This window comes from Panulirus ornatus, chromosome 43 (assembly GCF_036320965.1).
Source record: "Panulirus ornatus isolate Po-2019 chromosome 43, ASM3632096v1, whole genome shotgun sequence".
NCBI classification, from domain to species: Eukaryota; Metazoa; Arthropoda; class Malacostraca; order Decapoda; family Palinuridae; genus Panulirus; species Panulirus ornatus.
The window spans coordinates 23,342,869-23,368,747 of record NC_092266.1 but is presented as its reverse complement, the minus strand read 5'-3'; the positions used below and the strand labels follow the sequence as shown (position 1 = coordinate 23,368,747).

The 25,879-nt window shown below is 36.3% G+C and overlaps 2 protein-coding genes across 5 annotated transcripts in view; one reads left to right on the top strand and one right to left on the bottom strand.

Annotated features, from left to right (window-relative positions):
- LOC139762411 (cuticlin-1-like) overlaps positions 1-19,699 on the top strand; it is a 173,341-nt gene extending 153,642 nt beyond the window's left edge. For 2 of the 4 annotated variants that reach the window (XM_071687270.1, XM_071687269.1), the window contains exons 6-10: positions 9,083-9,130; positions 10,657-10,887; positions 14,320-14,482; positions 15,455-15,613; positions 15,892-19,699. In XM_071687270.1, the coding sequence (XP_071543371.1) occupies positions 9,083-9,130; positions 10,657-10,887; positions 14,320-14,482; positions 15,455-15,613; positions 15,892-16,149 (859 nt within the window). In that variant the 3' untranslated portion in view covers positions 16,150-19,699. The remainder of the gene's footprint in view (positions 1-9,082; positions 9,131-10,656; positions 10,888-14,319; positions 14,483-15,454; positions 15,614-15,891) is intronic. The other 2 variants (XM_071687272.1, XM_071687271.1) reach the window with 1 other exon arrangement.
- Positions 19,700-19,785: 86 nt separating this feature from the next.
- APC7 (anaphase-promoting complex subunit 7) overlaps positions 19,786-25,879 on the bottom strand; it is a 28,017-nt gene continuing 21,923 nt past the window's right edge. Inside the window, exon 12 of the mRNA XM_071687268.1 lies at positions 19,786-24,813. Coding sequence (XP_071543369.1) covers positions 24,745-24,813 — 69 coding nt within the window. The 3' untranslated portion in view covers positions 19,786-24,744. The remainder of the gene's footprint in view (positions 24,814-25,879) is intronic.

The following is a 25,879-nucleotide window of genomic DNA, read 5'->3' as shown; positions in this document are numbered from 1 at the left end:
AATAACCCAGGAAGTGAGGAAGAGAATATGATGAGTGTCCCCTCCCACACTAACGGGACACTCCTACTGATGCTTCTCTCTCTCTCTCTCTCTCTCTCTCTCTCTCTCTCTCTCTCTCTCTCTCTCTATATATATATATATATATATATATATATATATATATATATATATATATATATGTGTGTGTGTGTGTGTGTGTGTGTATTTATCTACTATCTCTTTGATACAAGGAACACATCGATAAGATTCTGTTATCAAGTCAAATATGAGTTGGAGCGATATTGATAACTTTTACATGATTATAAAGCCAAATGATAATTAGTCTGGTTATGAGAAGTTTCACGATGACGGAAAGCAAATGATGAAAATCTTTGACGTATACATAAAGGCAGAATTAGAAACTTGTATATCGTACGATCATCAGTCAAACAATTGGAAATAAGCAAGTTAAGATAGAGCATCTGAACATGAAATGTATGAACTGTCGTGAGTGGTTGAAAGAAAAACTGTGCAGCATAGGAGAGAAAGATGCATGATATGTGCATGGTAGGAAATTGAAGGCATCAGAAAAAATGTATCCATAAGGAAGAAAGTTATTTGGTATGCGGTAATACCTTCAAATGTACTAGGGTGATTCCAAACAAAACTATATGAGAGTCCAGCAAAAAAGTTTCAAAAATGTTCACTATTGCCTTGATATAAAAAGCATGTATAGAACACATGCAAAATATTAGAAAAAAGACTGGATATATGGAAGTCAGTTCCCAATAAAACCACGATTGATGACAAAGGAATGTATGTGGCTGCTGAGAAAAATATCATTATTCATCAAACAGAACATGATTCTACTTGCTATTAGCCCTGCCTTTTGACAAAATCTTATTGTAGGTACTTGTTGGTGGTAAGTAGGTACTTCCCTTCTTGTATCTTTCCTTCTTATATGGCTTAACCTTTCCATATTTGTACCTCATCTCTGCACTTTTCTTTTTCATGTCCGTACTCCTTAAAGTATTTACCGTTTGTCATACTGATTTTCTACATCTTTCTGATGTTTTTATTTTCATACTCGTTAGAGGACCCCTCTTGGAACATGTGAAAGGACAGTGTAGCAACTGTTAAGTGTAGCCATTGGGTGGAACACTCAAAGCTAACCCCTCCTAAATGGAGCAAGAAGATGTGGGGAAGAGAGAGTTTGAAATATGAAACTTTAGATACAGGGTTCCGGAAGGAAGTGCAACAGTATTGTATAGTTAGTTATGTATGACAAGAGGTGGATAAGGAAGCTATTACAAAGCTGCAGAGAGCAAGAATAAGAGAGGATACGGAATAAAGAGTTAAGTGGGTGTGAGGTTTAGAATATCAGATTGGATGAGCAGCAGGGGCTGTAAGAGAAGAGTGTAAGATTAGAAAGACAAGCAAGATTTTAAGTGAAATTCAGAAACAATGTCAAAAGAAAGTGACTATAAAGTGGAGGATATGAAATGGTAGGCACTGAAATAAGGATGAAGGTCAGGAAAAGTTACTGTAGGAGGGGTAAAAGGAAAAATGAAATAAGTGAACAAAAACTAGCCAAGAAAGAAATTAAATCAAGTCTGGAGGGTATCTTAAGGTAGAAAATATAAATGGATGAAGCAGAAAAATAAGAAAAGGGTTTTGATATCTTAAGTAGACTAGGGAGAGGCTTAAAGATTGGTGATAGAGAAGAAGAAGACATACAGATGGGATAGGGTAGAAAAAATGTGTTGATGATTGGACAGGGGACTGAAAAAGATTGTCAAAATGAGCAATTGACTTCCATGGAAAGGAATGCAACAAATTTAAAGTGCCTGAATGATAGGAATTAGATAATAAGAAATACAAATAGAATTTAGGAAGTATGAGAAGACTGGAAACATCCATCGGGGAAAAAATACAAATAGAATTTAGGAAGTATAAGAAGACCGGAAACATCCATCGGAGAAGTATAGGCAGAAACAGTATGAATAACAGAGATGAGTCAGCTTACACAACTGCAAAAAAGAACACATTACAACAGTCATATCTTGAAACATTTTGTACACTGTATCCACAATTATGAATATTTTGTTTATGATTACGTGAATTTGCTAACCAATTTCTTGTAAATTGTTTTGTAAGAGGAGGGCATTTTTCTGTATAGATTCTTATGATAGGATTTTTTTGTTTTCAGGAAATGTAATACACTTAGTTATAACTGTAAAATTTAATCCACATACAGGGCTTTTTTAAAGAATTGTTTCATATTGTTAGGGTTATGGTTTGCATCACAGGTTCTTAAGTGCACTACAATTTAGTCTAGTGAAAAATGCACCTCAGAGAATGGACCCTTTACTAGATATCCATTTTAGTGACTAAACAATAGTTAGTAGACCCTGCAGTAGATGTTAATGTAGTTAGATTAACAGAACTAACCGTAGTAAGCAAAGTCATGGCTACCACTAATCCTTTTTTTAAGATTTTAAAGAGAACCTACTCTTCGCACATCTGCCTTTATAATCATAAATAAAAACAAAATGCCATTTATTTAATATATGCATGAATAAGTCATTAAGATTGATGGATGTAATATTCATATGCATAAAAACTGTCGTACTGAGTGTGCTGAGTGTACTGTCAGTGCTGAGAGGTAGCTGACGAGGAGTAAGGTTCTCCCTTCACATGTAGTGACTATAGTCTACTTAACACCTCAAATTGGGCAAGGCTATCAGGAATGCTAGAGTTCTTACTCATTGCTCTGAATACATGATATATCAGGTGAAATTCATTATCACAGAATAATTATGAAAACTTTTATATGAAAATTTTATTAATGTTTTTTCTAATTTAGCTTGTCTGATATGTTCAAGTATACACTGGAAATAGAATTATGCTTCAGATGAATTTCATATTTTTGTTCTAAAGTTTCTCGGATGGAGTTTGGGAACTTGCATCTCTTTTGTGCTATGTACTGTAGATTTTAAACTCCCACCATTAGCACACAAATTAGATTACTTCTCATTTAGTCATTAAGTCCAACTGTTGTTTTCTGCTCATTAGTTAGATCTGAACAACTATTAAGATTGTGCTGCACATATGTACAAAATTTTCTTCAAAGCCTGATGGTCAAAATACTGCTTCTCATTTGTCATAGTATCCAGATCCTATATTAACAAGCGCATAATATGCAGTTGGCTGCACAAATACTAAGGCAAACTGGTTGAATTTTGTGGTACGTGTTTGTACAGAGTATGGCTTGAGGCAGCAGTCTGTAGTGTCACAGTCATCATTGGCTGTCCACATGGGTTTAGATTTTTCTGTGGATTTATGATAAGATGTTCTGCTTTCCAGTAAGTATAAAGTAAGCTAGTCTAAATAAAAGATTACATCATGGAAACATGTAAGACTTGTCACTCACTGCCTTTCTGCATAGACCCCTGAGTTATTGTGTAGAAACTTGGTCATATTATTACTTTTGATATTTTGATATTGCTACAGCATTTACACTTGTTGTAAGCCCTTACAGACTGATAGATATCCATTGATAAAGACTGTCGTCTGTTTGATCCAGTAGATTTAGTCTCTCTCTCTCTCTCTCTCTCTCTCTCTCTCTCTCTCTCTCTCTCTCTCTCTCTCTCTCTCTCTCTCTCTCTCTCATATCAGTCTGTTTCTTTCATGTTAAAAGAGAGCACTAGGAATAAAAAAAGAATGGCATGGGAGAAAGTAACTAAATCTCCAAGCATCCCCTAGACTGTATCAAATAGGCATGAAGCAAAAATCTACACGAGCCAGGCAAAAAGATTGGAGGAACTCTGTAATGTTATGTCAAGAGATGTGAAAGAGCTTACAAGAATGAATATAGAAACCTTTAAAAAGGTTTTAAAAATGGCTGAAAATTGATTCAAATACACCTCTGGGTCCCATCTGTTAGCTTTTGCAGACTAGCCTTTTTGTGTTGTAGATAAAATATTATGTAGTATTTTCCCAAAATGAATAAAGGCAGCAAGTATGAATTATGTACATGTGTATATATGTATATGTCTGTGTATGTATATATATGTATACATTGAAATGTATAGGTATGTATATGTGCGTGTGTGGACATGTATGTATCCTTTCGTCTGTTTCCTTGCGCTACCTCGCTAACGTGGGAGACAGCGACAAACTATGATAAATAAAGTGAATCATTTTCCCAAAATACATCACTCGAGCAGCCAACAGTTTCTACCTTGGCAAGAAAATGAATGGCTGGATGGCAATTGTCTATGGGGGTTAGTTATTGTGAATGCACCTGACAATTTCCTTGGTGTGTCTACATACAAACAGGAATGCTATTTCTTGTATCGATTGTCAGTATAGAGGGAAAAATCCTTACTTGAAGTCAGTAACTTGATTGTGATAAAGGGAAATGTTACCTGTATACGTACACATATATATATTGAACGCAATTCCTTCATGCAATGTTACAAGAATATTACCATTAAGAAAAAAAAACGGTAAAGTCAGTGCCATGTTTTTGTCGTGGAAGAAACAGATCTCAAATGATACTTTTATTTACTGAAAAGAATTCTTTTATGTAATATTATAAGTAATATTATAAGGTGGATATTTGTGTAAAGTGAGTTGGGTAGATACAACCATAGCCTGAGGGATGCCATTGGTCATTCTTTGTGTCTCAAGTATTTACCAAGCACCAGCCCTTTATCATCACCAGCTATGGTACACATGATAGTCAGGAAAGTGGGCAATAATCAGTTGGTATCACCTTTGCTTCTAACCCACTTCATATGCACAGTGCATGCAACTTGAATATCATATGTTTAAATTTCATATGAAAGCTTTCCCTTTTGCATACCACATTTAGCACAAAAATATAACAATAATAGGCATGTTAATGCAGATATTTGGAGGTGAGGAACCATTTGATGAAGTTTTATCATGGCCATACACTGAGATCAATCATAACCATTATTATCCACCTACTTAGTAGGTTCAGTGAGACCACTTACTTCACCGGCATCTTTTAAGCCAGATATCTGCATTATTTGGAACAACTATTTTTTTCTATGTTACCCATGGTGTATGTTTTTATAACACAGTAACATGCGACCAGTATATTAAAAAAGCTTTTACCTTGTAAAATATTGTATGTTGATTTGTAAATGGTTTAGACACTGCATGACTGACAATGACAAATTGCACTGCATTAGTAGGCACTGTAATTTTTTTTTCATCTATTCCTATGTGACCACTGTATAAGCATCATTGGTGCCCTTTGTAGAAAATGGACAGTTGTCATCTCTGCAAAAATGGGCAGCTTTCACTTAAGCATATATTATTCCATGTTGTTACATAAGTAAGAGCATGGAATAATGTATGTAATGAAAACATATAATTTGCAAATAACTTTCTTGTATTTAGACATGCAGTTGCTCATATTGATTTGAGATATTCTACATTAGAAGTACAAGATATCTCACTCCAACTAACTGCAACTCATCATTTAAGTATTTCATATCTTTTATCTGGAGAAGGCATATGATAGAGTTGATAGAGATGCTCTGTGGAAGGTATTAAGAATATATGGTGTGGGAGGCAAGTTGTTAGAAGCAGTGAAAAGTTTTTATCGAGGATGTAAGGCATGTGTACGTGTAGGAAGAGAGGAAAGTGATTGGTTCTCAGTGAATGTAGGTTTGCGGCAGGGGTGTGTGATGTCTCCATGGTTGTTTAATTTGTTTATGGATGGGGTTGAAAGGGAGGTAAATGCAAGAGTCCTGGAAAGAGGGGCAAGTATGAAGTCTGTTGGGGATGAGAGAGCTTGGGAAGTGAGTCAGTTGTTGTTCGCTGATGATACAGCGCTGGTGGCTGATTCATGTGAGAAACTGCAGAAGCTGGTGACTGAGTTTGGTAAAGTGTGTGGAAGAAGAAAGTTGAGAGTAAATGTGAATAAGAGCAAGGTTATTAGGTACAGTAGGGGTGAGGGTCAAGTCAATTGGGAGGTGAGTTTGAATGGAGAAAAACTGGAGGAAGTGAAGTGTTTTAGATATCTGGGAGTGGATCTGTCAGCGGATGGAACCATGGAAGCGGAAGTGGATCATAGGGTGGGGGAGGGGGCGAAAATTTTGGGAGCCTTGAAAAATGTGTGGAAGTCGAGAACATTATCTCGGAAAGCAAAAATGGGTATGTTTGAGGGAATAGTGGTTCCAACAATGTTGTATGGTTGCGAGGCGTGGGCTATGGATGGAGATGTGCGCAGGAGGATGGATGTGCTGGAAATGAGATGTTTGAGGACAATGTGTGGTGTGAGGTGGTTTGATCGAGTAAGTAACGTAAGGGTAAGAGAGATGTGTGGAAATAAAAAGAGCGTGGTTGAGAGAGCAGAAGAGGGTGTTTTGAAATGGTTTGGGCACATGGAGAGAATGAGTGAGGAGAGATTGACCAAGAGGATATATGTGTCGGAGGTGGAGGGAACGAGGAGAAGAGGGAGACCAAATTGGAGGTGGAAAGATGGAGTGAAAAAGATTTTGTGTGATCGGGGCCTGAACATGCAGGAGGGTGAAAGGAGGGCAAGAAATAGAGTGAATTGGAGTCATGTGGTATACAGGGGTTGACGTGCTGTCAGTGGATTGAAGCAAGGCATGTGAAGCGTCTGGGGTAAACCATGGAAAGCTGTGTAGGTATGTATATTTGCGTGTGTGGACGTGTATATGTACATGTGTATGGGGGGGGGGGGGGGGTTGGGCCATTTCTTTCGTCTGTTTCCTTGCGCTACCTCGCAAACGCGGGAGACAGCGACAAAGTATAAAAAAAAAAAAAAAAAAAAAAAAATATCTTTTAACATCTCATTATATCCTGTAAGATGATATACTGTATTGGACCTTTGTAGTTTTACCCCTGTGTTCAGAAATGATGGATGATGCAATAACTTTTTCATGATAGATTTGTGTATGTTTAGACTAGGGATATACATATATACTGTCCAGATTATATCCATAGCAGCAAGAAAAAAGAAGTAAATGTAATCAATTATACAACCCCAGGATCCCTATTATAAGGTTCTTGCAACTTCAAGGCTGCACTCCCTCCACACAGGAGCTGAGAAATTGTGGACTCCTTTAAAGCAAAAGTTCCTCAAAGAGAATGTACTCTCTTCATCAATTGATGACGATACACCTTCACTAAAGGTGATGTAACCCCATCCAGTGACCTCTGATATATGTATTTGTTTATTATATATAATTACCTCAGGCCAAATCTCACTGAAAGAATCATGTATTACCTAGGACCTTACCAAAGGTTCCTGCAGTCCAAGGCTGTGATACTTTCAGTAGCAGGGGGTTGTAAAATTTGGAGTGACGTTCTTTGACAAGACTGTACACCCAATAAAACAACCTCACCAGAGGTGACTTTTCACTTATAACCTCTTGCAAACAGAGCCTGGCATCACCCCTATGATATATATATAATAGTGAAAGAGAGGAGAGTTCTATGCATGTGACCTGCAGGGAAAAAGTGCATGTGATAGGGAGATATACCAAAGAAAGGAGCAATTGGTTGAGAGGAAGATGCAGGAGCTGAAAATAAAAGGTAAATGAGAGTTGGAATGAGAAAGTATCAGCAAACTTCAAGGAGAATAAGAAAATGCTTTGGAATGTGGTTAATGCTGTGAAGAAAACAAGAGAACAAATGGGAGCATTACTGAAGTGGGCTGATAATGGAAGTGGTAACAGGTAAGGATGAGGTGAAGAGGAATTAAAATTTTAGATGGGGTCCTGGGCTTGTGTAACAAATTAAACATTTACTAAAACATTCTATTAGACACTTAAACTCATAGTTGACTGCAAGCTTTCATGCACTGGACCATGGACTTAGGAACTTGTTGGATTTTAGATTTTTTTTCATTCTATTCATTATACCTATAGTCAACCTCATTTGGGATGGCTGTTTTCTAGAGGTCATTTTTCAGAGACGGCAGATATTTTTTTATAATATTTGATAAACACAAAAAAGCATATGAGCTATTTAAACACTACTACATAGACATTTGAACTTTGGCACCACTGGATGTTTTTCCAGTGACCCCTACTCTTGATCATTCCTGTGTGTAAAGGTTGAGTCTTTGTTTAATATTACATACATTCAGAATCACTCTTCGTAGCCTCTTGATGTATGTGCTCATGATAGTTGGCCTTTTTTGTCATCTGAACCACATATGATATTAGTTGTGTGCATTTTAATGAGGCATAGGAAGTGATCTAGGTTGGAGTGAATACAGAACATTGTCACCATGGTTATCTCTGGGTAACATTCTTTTCCATTTATTGGCTTGCTTAGTAGATTTTTGGGGTGAAATAATGCTTCTGCACATGCATTAGTCCATAAAGGAAATTAGAAAAATTAGGACTGCAACTATTGTAAGGTTTCCTCCCAACTGGGAGTGCTCATGCATACATAGCAGGAATCACATTTTAAAGGCTAGGGAGGAAGTTAATCATAGCACTAACTGTTTGCATGTAAATATCACCTACACCGTTCAGGAGTATAAAATACTCAGAATCAAAGCCTGTTGTGAATTTTCCGTTATGATTTTAAAATTAATCATGTATTATTAGGAAATAACCAGCAGTCATCATTTCATCTTGTTTTACAAATATGATGTGAGTGAAAATTTTTTAAGCAGTTGACATCAGGGGTTCCATTTACATTATAGCCATGTCTCACAAATGAATGTCAGTTTAACAAGGAAGCAGAAAGTAACATTCAAATTGTACATTAATTTCTTGTTGTTTTTGTTTTAATCGTTTACTCACAACTTACTAAATCAAATATGATGGGTTGTAGAAATGTAATTACACAGTTGTACTAAGGAAAAGGTGTATAACAATGATACATTGCAAGAGACTTACAGATAAGTTATTTGACGTATATCTACCTGACTCTAAGGTCCAGATCCATGCACTAAATTGGGTTGTTGAATTCCGGTTTACATGTAAATCTCTTGTATTTAGAAACTTAACAAAAAGATTTATTCTTGGTGCCCTAACACACTATGAGGTGTGGGTGTACTAAGCAACTGTTCTTGCCACAGCGGTGACTTCGTTACGGATGTGGAATGGAAGGCGCCCAATGGTTCCAGGTGAGTGGCTTCTTAGTATCACTGGTCAAGGCAGGTCACTTGCCTCTGCAAGCCAGGTATTAGGTGTTCATCAAGTTTATAGATCATGAAGGAACATGAGTAAAGCAAGTAAGAGTTACAAATATATAGTGAGTTGAACGGGACTAGAGGATGTTTCAAAATTTAATGTTAGGGGGTCACACAAGGTAATAGGAATCAGAAGTACAAGAACCAAGTGACTAATGGTTGCTTAAAAATTATTCAGGATTCACTAGGGCTGCTTGGGTCCAGTAACGTTACTAAGGATCAAGAAAAGTTTCATGTTGAACCGTCTGATTCTTCTGCATAAGCAATGGTGGATCATAGATTCATGTGTCAGGTAGATTTACAAGGACTTAGAAAGGATGGGTCCAATCTGCGGCCAAGGTCATAAAAAGTTTTCCATGGTCAGGCAGGTCTTAGAAAAAGAGATGTTATAGACTAAGTAAGCCCCTAGCTAGCTTTTTATGGTTCATGCTGGGTCACAAGGATCAGTTAAGGACATAAAGCCAGGTAAGGTCCCATAAGCAGTGTTATAAGCACCAAGCAAGCTTTTGTAAGGATGGAATATATTTTGATTTATTAATCAGTGTGAATTGTTGCCAAAAGGGAAGAGGGGTTCAACTCTCATACCTACAGTGTTACCAGTATAATTGAAACTGTAGAATACCTTCTTTGTTTCTGATGCTACCCCATTATTGCGGGAAACAGCAATCAAGTGTGAAAAGTAATGAAATATTTGTAAGAAGTCTCATTGTGGTTATGAGAGAAATTCCCTTCTTCATCTGTTGCTTGTAACTAACAGCCATAAGCAACAAGTGTTTGTGAGAGACTGGATGCACAGAGCATTCCCAATGCCATAGCCGCATGCTTATTACATGTGTGCTCAGAATGTGGAGAGGTTTTTAGTAACAGATTCAGCTTTTAACTCCTGTCATTGTAAAATCTGCAGACTGTATGTAAAAATTGCACCATATTCAAAATTTTCTCTAGTTTCATTGTATGGCATATCAGTCAACATACTGTATTTCAAAGGGGTGTGGCAAAAGTAATATTTATGCATGTAAATAATATCTTAATCAAAATCTGACTAGCAAAAAATGAGATCCTAGTGAAGAACATTTAGATCTTGTCGTTGGTATTTTGGGAACTACAGTGCTTGTGAATAGTTGTGTTTTGCACATACACATTGTAGTGTTATGTTTGGATAGGCATTAAATACAGAATAGTGAAGCTTAAAAGACATGTTGTAAGGCAGTGCTTGCCTGCATATTTGCATGATCTTTCAAACAATATTTGCTGAATATGGTGTGGGTTGCACTTTGTTTATATCTTTCCTTTTATATGGTAATGGATTTTATTTGTAACTGTTTGCAATTGCACATAGAATAAACACATTCTCTGATGTTCAGAAACATAGCATTCTACTAAACCATTTCTCTTTCCTAATTAACCACCTCCTACATTAACCTGACATTTTCTCATCAAAATCTCTTTTTCAAATACAGCTTTATTGGAACGACGCCCCTCACGGCCACAGCTCCAATGCCAGGCTGTTACATGCGGATCTTTGCGGGATCAGCTACAGACAAAACAGTGGCAGAGAATGTGCGCATTGGTGACCCTCTTACCCTGGTTATCAGCCTTGACGATCAGGAAATATATGGTATGAAGGTCACAGACTGTCTCGTAAGGGATGGTCTTGGCTGGGGAGAACAGATGCTTATCAATGGAGATGGGTAAGTTGTCCTGGTGGATAAGATTATATGCACATTTGTGTATGTGTGAATATACAATTTTGGCAGTTCTGAGACTAGGGATTAAATTTTGGTGCTGGGTAAAATTGTGGGGAAGAGGCCCCCATTGTCAATGAGAATGGGAAGAGCTTTCAAATTGTGTCCTGAAAGAGGAATGGTAACAGCAAGTACTTGGTTTAAAAATTATGCATATATAAGCATACTTAGGTGAGTGGGATTTATTGTATTACTGTATGGGCAACTAGGTAGGCACACAAAAGAAAGGATGTTGGATATGAAGGTACTGAGAAGGGTAGTAGGTGGAATGTCTCGTCATTTTTAGGTAGAGATGAGAATGAAAGTTTACGGTAGTTTTAGGGAAAGAGGGAATGACATATGTAAAAGGAGTGGCAAAAATAAGTGAGCTTGGAAAAGAGGCCTGTGTGAAGAAATACCAAGAAGAATTGTGAGAACAATGTCCTGAGTTAAAAGTAGATGAAACAAGGGGAATGGAGAGGAGTAAGAGGTATTCAGAGAAGCAGTGTGTTTACATGTGTAGATGAAGCCTGGTATACAAAAAAGGAATGTGGATGCATTAGAAAGGGTAATGAGTGGTAAGTTCAGAAGATCAGGAAGGCAAGTTGCTATTTAAAGAGAAGAGAAAGTTGTATGGGAACTAACAGTAAGGAAGTAATGTGAGTGATTTTGGAGAGTACACAAGAAAAGGGCATGAGGTCAAGCGAAAGGCACAGGAGCTGTAAAAGATAGGTAGAGAGAGTATTGGTGAATATCATGAGAAAGAAAATGTTCTTGAAGTAGGTAAATAATGTGAGAACAAGAGAGCAATTGGGAATGATTGAGGAAATGTGAAGATGTGTAAGATGTTAAAGAGCAGATGAATTGGCATGCAGAGTAAGTCATACGGGAGTGGATAGGACTGCAGTTAAGTGTCTTAAGAAAGGGGGCAACAGTGATGGAGATTGGTTGGTCAGGAAATTCTGTATGGCCCAAAGTAAGGTGCCTGCAGGTTAGCGGAATGCATGTATAGTCTCCATATATAAAGGCAAAGGAGTTAAAATTGAATGCCCTGTTTTCTGTGTTACAAATCTGTTGAGTATACTTAGTATGGTGTGTGGAGGATTGGTGATTGAAAAATTGATGCATGCATACAGCATTTGATTTGGGAGGAACATTGTGGCTTCACGAGAGGTTGAAGATACATGGAAAAATATTTGCAATGAGGAATGTGCGTGAGAAGTACTTGAGAGAGAGAGAATTGTATGCAATATTTATGTATTTGGAGAAAGCATATGACTGGGTGACAGACAAGCCGTGTGGAAGGTGATACAAATTTGTCAAGTAAATGGAGTTACTAAATGTAATAAGGAGCTTTTACAAGAAGAGTAAAGCGTGTTGTTGAATTGAAAGGAAGGAGGATGAGTGGGTCTGAATCTGGACATGGCATTGGTTGGAGTCATGGAAACTGAGATAAGTCACAGGAAGAAGAAGGGGACCCTTGGGTGCATCCAGGAGTGTGTAGAAGAACAGGTCAATTTCTGTTAGGGCAAAGATGGTATGTTTGAAAATGTAGTAGTCTTCTTTTGGAAAAATAATAACTGGGGGGGGGAGGATTTCCAGCCCCCACTCCTTCCCCTTTTAGTCGCCTTTTACAACACACAAAGAGTACGTGGGAAGTATTTTTTCTTCCCTATCCCCAGGGATATATATATATATATATATATATATATATATATATATATATATATATATCTGGGAGCCTTGAAGAATGTGTGGAAGTCGAGAACATTATCTCGGAAAGCAAAAGTGGGTATGTTTGAAGGAATAGTGGTTCCAACAATGTTGTATGGGTGCGAGGCGTGGACTATGGATAGAGTTGTGCGCAGGAGGATGGATGTGCTGGAAATGAGATGTTTGAGGACAATGTGTGGTGTGAGGTGGTTTGATCGAGTAAGTAACGTAAGGGTAAGAGAGATGTGTGGAAATAAAAAGAGCGTGGTTGAGAGAGCAGAGGAGGGTGTTTTGAAATGGTTTGGTCACATGGAGAGAATGAGTGAGGAAAGATTGACCAAGAGGATATATGTGTCGGAGGTGGAGGGAACGAGGAGAAGAGGGAGACCAAATTGGAGGTGGAAAGATGGAGTGAAAAAGATTTTGTGTGATCGGGGCCTGAACATGCAGGAGGGTGAAAGGAGGGCAAGGAATAGAGTGAATTGGAGCGATGTGGTATACCGGGGTTGACATGCTGTCAGTGGATTGAATCAAGGCATGTGAAGCGTCTGGGGTAAACCATGGAAAGCTGTGTAGGTATGTATATTTGCGTGTGTGGACGTATGTATATACATGTGTATGGGGGTGGGTTGGGCCATTTCTTTCGTCTGTTTCCTTGCGCTACCTCGCAAACGCGGGAGACAGCGACAAAGCAAAAAAGAAAAAAAATATATATATATATATATATATATATATATATATATATATATATATATATATATAGGATAGGGGAGAAAGAATACTTCCCACGTATTCCCTGCGTGTTGTAGAAGGCGACTAAAAGGGGAAGGAGCGGGTGGCTGGAAATCCTCCCTTCTCGTTTTTTTTTAATTTTCCAAAAGAAGGAACAGAGAAGGGGGCCAGGTGAGGGTATTCCCTCAAAGGCCCAGTCCTCTGTTCCTAACGCTACCTTGCTACTGCGGGAAATGGCGAATAGTACGAAAAAAATATATATATATATATATATATATATATATATATATATATATATATATATATATATCCCTGGGGATAGGGGAGAAAGAATACTTCCCACGTATTCCCTGCGTGTCGTAGAAGGCGACTAAAAGGGGAGGGAGCGGGTGGTTGGAAATCCTCCCCTCTTGTTTTTTTTTAATTTTCCGAAAGAAGGGACAGAGGGGGGGGCACGGTGAGGATTTTCTCTCTAAGGCCCAGTCCTCTGTTCTTAACTCTACCTCGCAAACGCGGGAAATGGCGAATAGTATGAAAAAAGAATATATATATATATATATATATATATATATATATATATATATATATATATATATATATAATAGAGCAAGAGAGAGAGAGATGTATCCATCCAGTGCCACATACAAGAAATATTATGAACCACACCCCTCATCATATTTTAATCATGCCTCTGTTGTATGGTGGACTAGATTTCGTATAATTTTCATCTTGGTAAAATAAAAGGATTGTCAATGTAAGTGTATCCCACCCATTTTACTTAAGGTCAGATGTTTACCACATATCAATGGAAAAGGCCACTCAGGATGTCATGCTGAGTTTTTGCATAAGGGTCTTACTATGGGCTGACTTTTCTGGTGATTTTTAAGTTGAATTTATATTAATTTAATACATGTATGATTTTTGTTCAATCATCTCTCATTTGGTTACCATCAGATGCCCCGTGGACTATGAGATCCTGGGTGAATTTGAGTACTCTTCCACCAAAACGACAGCTGCTGTCAGCTTCCAGGCTCACAAGTTTCCTTATACGTCATCTGTGTACTACCAGTGTAATGTTAAACTCTGCATTAAGAATGCTGGAGGCTGCGATGATGTGGTGAGTCATTCTCTATGTTTTGACAAAAAATTTAAATGGTCATCACTGCACAAATTTTAATTTTGACTCTTAGACTCCAGGTAAAGCTTTAGCATTAAATATTTTCATTATTGATTTATTCACACAATTTGTGCTCTTTTGTTTTTGTAATTCAGGATTGTAAAAATTTTTTTGGCAGATTGGAAGAATTAAGTTACGAATTGAAAATGATGGTACCATATATCTTTGCTGCCATTTTTATTGAAAAAATAACAGCTGATGGACTGATCTTTACATGGATGTATCACAGAAAAAAAGAAAGTGTGTGTCCTATTTTTGACAATTTGCATATGAGTTGGGGGTTTTACATAAAAGGAGCCCCACCTCTTAACCTTTCTTTCCTTTTGTTCAGTCTTTAGAGTATTTTCTGTGTTCTCTGTTTTTCCTGGGTGTTCCCTCAGTTCCTCCTTTTTAAAGAGAACCATTCCAGTGTCAACAAGAATGTGAGGGATTCCTTCTCCTCTGTCCTCAGTTTTCAAATGAATTTTTGTATGTTAGTGTTTCACATCATTTCTCACTTTAGTGATGGAAACAGAAAATGTGACCATTATCAAGGAAAACTTTCTTATTAGAACTTCACAGAAAAACAGTGGTCACTAGCTTAGTGACGTTGGAATATCACAATTTTATTTGCCTTGCTGCAGTCACTAGTCAGAACTTATTGTTAAAAGACTGATTTAGATTAATGATGGTTAATTTTCCCCCCTTAGCAGTATTTTATGCATGATGGGCTTCAACACATTTCTCACTTGCAAAGACCATGTTAGGCTTCCTTGTGATCAGTTAAAAGGATACATATTCTTATATGTATTTAAATATTTTTATATACTATTTCATCCCCTCTGTTTCTTCTTGATATTTACTGATTTTTTTGGGCATTTTAATTTCTTTTTTATGTCTTGTACATGTCTACTTACATGATCTTTCCTACAGCCGCCTGTATGTGTTGAGGGCGAGAATGTACTACGACGTCGCCGTAGGGATGTGGCTGAAGTTGATGGTAATGGTGACCTGAAGGAGGTTGAGGCAGAGGTTGATGAAAACCTGACTATTGAAGTTTTCACTGGTCTTTATGTAAATGAAGATGATGATGTAAGTACCAATTTAAGATCTTCATTCCGAAGATAAACTCTGTATTTTATGATTCCCCCTTTCATTTTCAGATTATTGTAGGTACCTAAGTAATACTGGTATTTCTGCACACAAAGATGTAAACAGCATATACTATATTTTTATGCTTTTGAACATGAAAATTTAGTAACGTTGATTACTCCTTTTAAATTCAATTGCAGGTAATATCACCAAATGTTAGATGATTTTTAATTGACCAAATTTATATTCACAAACTAATATTATCTTCCTTCTCATAGCTTCCAGACCCTGAAGGTGCCTCCGACACACTTAAACCTATCAAGGAGGAGATAGTAGAAGACCCCAATACCTTCTGCCTTTCCCCAAAAACCTTTGCCATTGGCATTGCCATTGCTGGTCTCATTTTGATGGTTGCAGTCATTGCCTCTATTCTTATACTCATATCTCGCCGGCGTAGAAGGAAGGAAGACTCTACCACTGGCTCATCCATATACTCCAGTCCTTATACTAACACTGCTTATAGCCACTCCTCTTAGAATGTTGGCTTGACCGAATGCTTAAAGTATGTTGGAAGATCTTCCAAGTGCTCTGAACTCTATGAAAGAAATTTCCAATTAACTTAACCTAATATAGGAATTACCTTCAAACCAGTTGATGATACAAGACTTTAAGGATAATGAGGAAGAAGGCCAAATCTACATACTATATCGACTCTAACTGTAAATAAGTTGGAGAAGACGATTGATATTTGTGGAAGTGAATATACTGAATATTTGTGAGTTAATGAAAATATGAAGTTACAGAAATGAGAAAGTTATATTTTCAAATTTACAGTGGTGTAACTGAAGATTACTGTTCATCGTAAAGATTTTATTGTGTAGGCATAAAGTAAGTGATGTCATGGTTTTGTTAGTGTATATAAACAATTCCATAACATAAATAATAATGAATGGCCTATGTTAAAAAATTAAATGGTGCTCCGGTAGAAAACATCTTTCAGAGAGGATAAAACTGTGCGTAATAAATATCTAGCTTTACTGATAACTCACAGTATAGGAAAAATACTAAAATACATTGGTAATTGCTTCCATTTGTAAAATGTACACTTAACCAGCCAGTGTATTTGAAGTCTGAATTGAGTTTCTGCTGAAGTTTACTAACTGGTTGTGAAGTATGTGTCAGAGAGGATGAGGGGAAACAAGTTGTTAAAGGATGGGGATGTTAAACTCAGAAAGACAGTGAAAAGTGTGTTCTTAATCAAATGTAAATCATATTTTTTAGTGGCTCATTTTCCTAACAGGATTACCATTAATTTTTTGCAGACAAAACATTGATCTGAAAACATATATTGGGAATTTTTCATGTCAAGCTTTTCTTGTATAGAAAAAAGTTTTAACATAATAAATATGCAGAATGTGCATTAATAAAGCCATAGCCATATTTTTCACTGCTTTATCTGGGTTATATTCAATACTCAAGCTCTTGACCCATAACCAGAAGACATTGCTTGAATAATGTATAATACATGTAGCCAGTCATTGCCAAAGGAATCACCCAACAGGCTCACTAGATTAATCAGTTCAAGCATTGTTTTGAAATTGGGGTCCCTGTTCCTTGCTCAAGGTCTCCCCTCTCTTCTTACTTATCAGACATCCGTCCATTTCTTTTACTTGTAGGTCTGTCCTAGAGGAATGACTTTAATGTATACTTAATGTATAGCATAAGGAATACTGCGGCAGAAGTGACTTATAATGCAATATTTGCAAGTGTCTTGAATACGTCGTATAAGCAATAAGTGTTGGTTTACAATAGTTTCTTATAACCTGAAACCAGACCGTTTCCCCATTTTATGGACCGTGAGCAACTGTTAAAGATTGATTGTTAATGATACAGTATCCAGCAGACACATTACGATTTTCCAAATACCTCTATTATTAAAAACAGAAGGAAAATACTTTGCACAAATGTCAAGTTGTCTGCAAGTGGTACATCTAACACAGTGTTTCAGATCAAGATAGTTTTAGAACAGTACAGTGCATGCTAAATTGTGATGCAATTGCTAGCAGTCCTTAAATTAAATAATTCAGGAGGGATGCGGGCACTATGAAAGGAATCTGGTACAATAGTATGTATATTCATCCTCGACATAATTGGAAGTGAATAACATGAAAATATGTAGTTCCTGTGATACACATCAACAGAATTTGTCTTGAGGATTCAGAGTTATTCCACTTGCAAACAGTTCTTAAAGTTACTGATTCATACATCCTAATTATTTGTGAATGTGTATCTTGTTCATTATTATTTTCATAACCAGTTGAGTAAATTCATAATGTCCTCATCCTTACTATAGTGTAGCTATAGTTTAGTGCCATAAGCCATGTGCTTGCATATAAAACAGCACTGAGGAAACACAAAAGTCAAATTATACGTAGTAACATTTTTTGTTATATTGAAAAACTCACTGATAAAAGGTACAAAACCAAAACTGACCTGAGTGGAAGAAACAGGAAGCACCTTATGTGCTTCACAGAAGTATTTTCTTTTTTCCATTGTGATGTTAACTAATCATACAGCGTCTCCAGAGTCTTCATTATTGACCAGTTACTGATGATGAATTAATGGCAAAGTAAAAGGCATGTCCATTCAGGCATTTCTTTATTTGTATAAAAAAGTATCCATATGTCACATATAAACTGTTTAGGAAACATTTCCATTTGATAATTTGATGCAAGCAGTATTTTACAGCACAGGTGAATTGACTCCATTTTAGGGAAGCGGTCTGACAAACATTGTGATACAGGTTTCTCACATCAACGAGTAGCAATGAAAGTTATTGCTTACTTTACGGATTTTTAAAAATCGGTGCAGTGTATTATTACTCTTCATTTAGTTACATGGTATACATTTTTGTTATTGGTTATTTGTTTTATTTTTTTATTTGAGCATGACACTAGCATTTTATAATGTAGCTTTTTATACCAAATGTGAAAGCTAAATTCTAAGTGACATAGCAGAGGCTTTACTCTTGTTGCATCAAAATGGCATCATGCTTTTACTGTCATTTAGCATAGAGTTTTCATTTAACGTTTTTAACTTATGACAGCCCATGGGCAGCTATTAAAATAACATTAAGGTTTTGTTAGTTTATAGTATAACAAACACACTTTCTCATTGTTTACTTAGACACTGGTTTACATGTGCATTGTGTCTCCTTGTTCCCCCAGCCCAGCAGTGTACAGATGTATATTTCACTTTTGCTAACCCTTTCTGTGGATATCCTTGCAATGCACTTCTAAATCTTTGTCTAACAAAAGAAGTCGTGTAAACAATTGCCAAATAATCATGAGCATTGTCTAACTAACCGATATTGTAATGAATTCTGAAGAATTTGCTCTGCTTCACTGCTCATTATGAAGGGAAACCAAATGGTATTGTATCTGTTCTACACATTCATAGATTAGATATCTTGAAATATGGTGGCATAGTTTTTCATCAGAAGCAATTTTTGAGAACAAAAATCAAAAATATCAATTTTTAATAAGTATCTCATGTTATAGTACACTATATTTCAAGAAATGACCAATTAAATGAGGTTCCCAGAAGTGAAGAGGGTGGTAATACAGCTTTCCTGTCTATAAATCAGAACTCCAGACTCACTTTGAGTAGTTTCCAATGACATGCACAGGTCTCTTGACAGTTGAGTTTCCAACATGTTGACATACACATTATTAGTGGTATATTCAGTTACTGTACACAAATACTTGGAAACGAGTATTTGTTTCAACAAATGTAAATGTCTTGGGTTTTGCAAAATGTAATTTTTTTTTTTTATATATTGCAAGTTTTTTTTTTTTCATATTACATGTGTATGGCACTGCCTGATTATGGTGCAATGTAAGTATGGTGCCACTTAGTATGAGGCCATCTAGGTATTGTGCCATTTGTGTATGATACTGTGAGAATGGCACTGCCTGTGTTTAGTTGAACCACTGTGAGCTCCTTGCATCTTCTGTGCGCTAAGCGGGTTGGTGATGGGTCTGTAGTTGCTCCACCGGGGACACCAAATAAATGCAGTCAGTCTGAGGTAAATTGTCTTACGCCCAACAGTTTTCATAGATATATGTGAACCTGAATGATGGTAATAACTTTGTCTAGGTAAGAAATACATCTAATGAGGTACTGTTTATTGACTGATATGACAAAATATTTACATAATGATGTGACATTCCCCAAAATGAGTTTTAACAATTGCCTTGTAAAACTTTTTCCATATTGTAATTGACAAATTGTGTTTATATTAAAACAAAGTTTTATGATGTCACACTTTACACCACCACACTGTACTCAAAATCTATTATTTTCAACTTGTCTTCCCTTCCCCATAATTTCATTTTCTGGTCTTCAGCAGGTAACTATTCCCATTTTATCTTCCTTTTTCCTATCATTTAAGTGTCAGCCTTCCTTCTTTCTGTCCCAGTTTTCCCTTTTCTCCCCCTTCTCTCTGTTACCAATGTCCACCATCTTTCTCTCCTTCCCTTTGTTATTTTCCCCCTCATCACTTTCCCTTTTTCTTCCTGCCTGTATTCCTTTTGTTAGAAATCATTCTTTCGTACTTTCTATTTCCTATGGCTCCAACTCGCACCATTTTTTTCCCCCCCATTCTCATTTCTTTCCCCCTCTCCTTTTCTTGGTGCTTTGTTTTTTCTCTCGTTATAATTTATCTTTGGTCATATACATTCACACACATCATAGAACAAACTTGCAACCTTCTGCAACTCCTTTTCATTCTCAACAAACACCACTATTGTCCACAAACAATTCTGTAACAAGCCATCATACCTCACCACTACACTCAATCTTTGCACCCCGTTTCCCTAGTTTTGCTCTCGCCTCTTATCACGTTAAAAAGCCACAAGGACATCACACAGCCCTGCCTCAAACCCATATGAACACCAAAACTTTTGCTCATCATTCACACTTACACATGCATTTGCTGCTCTGTAGAAGACTTGCCATCCAACACTTGAGCCCCTACATCATGTGTTTTTAACATATCCCATAAGCATTCTACTCAACTCTGTCATACTCTCTTTTACCTTTCACTAGATACTTTTCCCATCATTTTCACCACAAAAATCTGATTACACATCCCCTACCTTTCCCGAAAACCCTCTTGCTCCTTACTTACTCTGCATATTCAGTCTGCCATCACTCCATCATTCAACACATGCAGACACTTTTCCTAGTATACTTAACATATATTCCCTTATAATTACTAAAAACATCAGTAGTACCTTTTCCTTTGGATAAAGAAACGGTAAAAGATGTCACCCAATCCCCAGGCACAACCTTCTGCTTCCATTCTAAATTACAAATCAAATGCATCTATTTTATCACAAATGGAAGCAAGCAAGTGAGGCCTTTTCTTCATCTGTTTTAGGCACTACCTTGTTAATGTGGGGAAACAGCTAATAAGTATGAAAGACAGAATAATAAGTCATGACTGTCTGGAGGAGCCTAATGTAGTCATTCACTATGGCAGGGGAGTAATTTACAAACATGAATAGGTAAAAGTACATAAAATATGACCAGAACCAGCATAATGTATCTGATGGATGCATTCAACTTTCATATTTAGGTTGCCTTAAATGCAAAATGAAGTGTTGTGTATACTCTAATCCACCTGCAGATAGGGTTTAAATTAATGACTCTGGTGAGATAGTGATGGAAGAATTTTTGTGACAATTTCTGTCATTAGCCGCACCTCCATTTTGCAATTTTTTCTGGGGAAAATGCAGAACTTGTGTCCAATGAATTCAACACCTTTCCCATATAATCACTTCCCTCCCTTAAAAAAAGTACATCTCTAACACCTCTTTTCTCATTTATCCCGTGTCTAATCAAGTCTTCCTTCCCATCATTTGCCCCCTTTCTGTCTATATATTTCCCACCTTAAATTCCTGTCTCCCCCTCTCATGCTCTCTGTTCCCAGTCACAATTCATTTCTCTCCTTACTCCTCTCTAATAGATCCTATTGTCTCTTTCCTATTAGCAGAGATGATCATGGAACTAACAAGAAAATTACAAAACCGTAAGATATACATCAAGAGTGTTCAAATGACAATGACTATCACAAACAGGCTTAGAAAAGAAAATTAATGAGAACAAAAGGGCTTTTCCATGAAAAATATTATATATGAATGAACACAGCTTAATCATGGACAATTCCAGAATGAAGATAAAATATCTTAGTGAGCATACAAGGGGATGTTGGGGGGAGAAAGGTGAAATGAAACTTGAGTGACTGAAAAAAATCATAAGCAAAGCGAGTTTCAAAGGATATGAGACTAATGGGACCAATAGAAATAAAATTAGGCTAGGTGATGTGGCAATTTCTCAACAATCAGAAGCTAGAGCTGAATCATATATAATCACATAAGAAATATGAAACATTAGCATAAACTTTCTAGCCCTGGACGCAACTAACACTGAAACTTACAGACAATTCAATAAAAAAATAGCAGACTTATATGCAGTATTTACAAAACTTAACAAAATACTGAAGAATATAGACATACCAGACACAACAATAATATGGTCAGGTGACATCAATTTTAATTTCATAGAAGGAAAAGAGTTGGATGCAACTTTAAATTCAAACATGATTAAAAGATATTAGCGGGTATATGAGACCAGTTAGGCGTATTATTGTCCATATGTGAAACATTTAACTTGATTTAGATTAAACATAAACCAACAAGTGATAATGACAATTACAATTCAACATTAATGAATGACATAGCACTAATCACAGATACTGAAGTATTCAAAATAAGTATCTCAGACGATAATGAAATTAACAGAAATAACATGAATTTATGGAGAATAATTTCATTTTCAACGCAAAATAGAATTAGAAAATGTAAAGAGTATACTGTATCAGAGAACACAAACAGGAATGAAGTCCTTAATAGAAGCATTACAAAAGTCATTTCTACCAGACCTTAATCAAATAATTACAGAAATGATGCTACACAAAAGGGAATATAGTAATATAAAGACAATGATACCCAGAGACAGAAAAAACAACAGAAGAAAAAGCTAAGGTACACAAAGTTATAGCATAGAAATAAGTTTCCGGGAAATACCTCCAAACACATTTTATAACATTTGCTATTCTATGTTTCACTTAAATACATGAAAAGATTGTTATTATTATCCTTATTATTATTATTATTATTATTATTATTATAAGTAAATTTATACTCCCTAACTATCGACAGTTTTACATCGACCCTTAACAAGTAGAAAAGCGCGCAAGAGATCAAACATGCCACATTGTTTATTTACATTAGACTGAGATGCATGGACAGATGAACACCAGGCAAACATAATAATGTTTGCAATCATAAGTAATTTAAAAAGTTGAATATCTTATTGTATATTTACAAAAGGAATTATGTGTTAATGTATTTATTGAAAAAAAAAAGCCTATGGCAAATGTTGTGTATGGTGATGTTGTATAAGTGCAGTAATGTTATGCATGATTTTATGTACAACAATTTTAGTTTTGTTAAAACAATTTACTACAAAAAATCTGGAAAGTGTTCATAGGAACTGTGGGTATAATGGATGAAAACCAATTATGTATCACCATAATTCCAAGTTCAAAAGTGATTCAAAAATATATTTATAACAAAACTATTAATAAGAAAATGAGTTTGGGAAAGAGTGTAGAACATATCCCAATTTATGTTATGTTTAAAGAATGTGGAGGGAGAGGAAAGAAAGATCATCCTGTTGCTATCCCATTTTGAGATTCTGCAGAAAGTATTCATTCATTAATTATTCAAAAATTTTATATTGAATAAAACTGAGCATCCTCTACCCAGATCACTGAAGTGATGGGGTTTTATATATATGGGGGACTCACGATGCAATTGCTTCGGGTTTTATCCGTACAGGGAAACTTTTAATTTTTTTTTGTGTGTTTTCTGAGTTACGGATAAATGGAAGTTCACAATAACAATTAGTTAATTTCATGAGTTATGGATAAATGGAAGTTCACAATAACAATTAGTTAATTTCATACATAATCCCAGGACCCTTTTCACAGGACTCCTGCAGCATTAAGGCTGTGCTACAATCAATAGTAAGGTAATGACAGACTCCTTTGGAGTGATACGTATCCCCACAACACTGATCTCATTTACATATCTATAGATAAAGATACAACCTTGCCAAAGGTGACCTTTCCCTCAAGGCTGTAACCTCATGCAAGCAGATGTAAAACTTTTGGTTACAAAACTCTTCCTGAAATTTAAAATATTGTAGAAGGTAAGATGAACACAAGCAACATATAATCTATAAAATGTAATACTGTACTGTGATTCTAAGCTCGGCTAATCTTGATATACCAAGTTTTTCTGTGCTCGCCTTTTCTGATTTAGTGAGGTAGCATCAGGAACCAAGCCTTTGATTGAAACTCCTTGGTGTTCTACTTTTAAACTCCTTGGTGTTCTACTTTTAGAAAGTGATTAGACAAGAGAGAGTTTTCAGCTCCCTGCTCCCATCCTTCTTAATCACTTTATAAAACAAGGAGATATATATAGGAAGTATACTTTTTCCTCTAGACCCTGGGATAAAATATCTTACAAATATATCAGTTTTTCAAAACAAAATTACCACAGTATTATATAAAAAATGCACCTTGCAAGCAAACATCAGCAGCACATCAATGACATACTATACTAATTTAGTATTATGAACTAATATCAAATTTAGAAATAAAATATTTTTGACAGAAGAAACTATATACATATTACTTTAGTTACTGCAAACCATTATTCCAAGCACCACACTTTTAACAGAATGAATCAATCACATATACAAACATGATTACTCAAACACACAAGTGCAGTGCCTGAATATAAAACAAGCACATGATATTTCATTACCTCTTTTCTGAATACAGTGATTCTGATCAACTAAATCATGATCAGAAAGTGTATTGTGGTAATATGGTAACTTTACAGAGCAGAGGTATGCTCTGCAGAGTAGGCAGCAGTGTGTCACTCACTACTAATATGGCTGTTAACCACACGATGAATCGTACGGATGGCAGTATGCTACTGACCACTAAATGAGAAGTCCACGTCTGACCAAACAGCCTCAAGATCACTTTCTTCCACTTCTCCCTGAAAAAAATACACAAAGAAATTCCTACAAGCACATTACAACTATATGTACACATGTGTCACATCTTCCCAAAATACTTTCATTGCTGTGCACCTCAGCTCATTCCAGTAAAAAAGATTCAGTAAAAATGTAAAAAACTATTTTCACTACATAATACTAGTTTATTCACAACATATGAAGCATATGTTTACCATATGTACTATTTTCTATGTATAGCAAATAGTAAAATCTTCCCCACAGATGCCTGTAATCACCTGTCTGCATGTTTTCCTTCTCAAAGAGTCAATAGCAACATTATCTGTAATTTTACATAAGAATTCTACATAATGATCCATCAATCACCAACTCTTGGATTTGTTATCAAGTAAGACTAGAATGAGGGCTGCCTAAGTGAAGTATCCACATGAGGATAAGTAGGAGAGCAAAGCATAAAAAAAGAAAAGAAAAAACTTTTCTGAAAAACAGAGTTAAAATTCAAGTGCCAAGCTGATCATTATGCTGTTTCCATATGAATGCTGCTTATCAAAAGTCCTATACATGCCCCATTCAAAGGCCAACTCAGGAGAAAAAATTAGGGAGAGAAAGAAAGTACAAATTAATTGGGTCTGCAAGGGTTTGTAGATTTTAAAGATAGAAAAGTTACATGAACAGGGAAAGAAGGAAGAGAATTCCAGTTTAGCTGTTCAAGGGAAAAATGTATCACAATGGTCAATCCTCGACTGGCTGATGTCTACAGAGGAACTATGGGAAGCAGCAGCCAAACACATGCCTAGGGTACAAGAATTGAAGGCCAGGACATAATCCTTAGGTTACAAGCCTTAAAGGCCAGGGCACATGCCTATGGTACAAGCCTTGAGGGCCAGGAGACAAGCATATAGCTCACAAAAACAAAATCCAAAATATGTGGAAACCTGCCTAAATAGTACCTAACCTGCTACCCTCCAACCCATCCAACTCTCCTTTCTCCAGTTGCCATATAACAATGCAATCAGAAATATTCATATCCCTTAAAAAACTTGTATACAACAGTCTACCAAAATATCCCACTCTGAACCACACAGCACA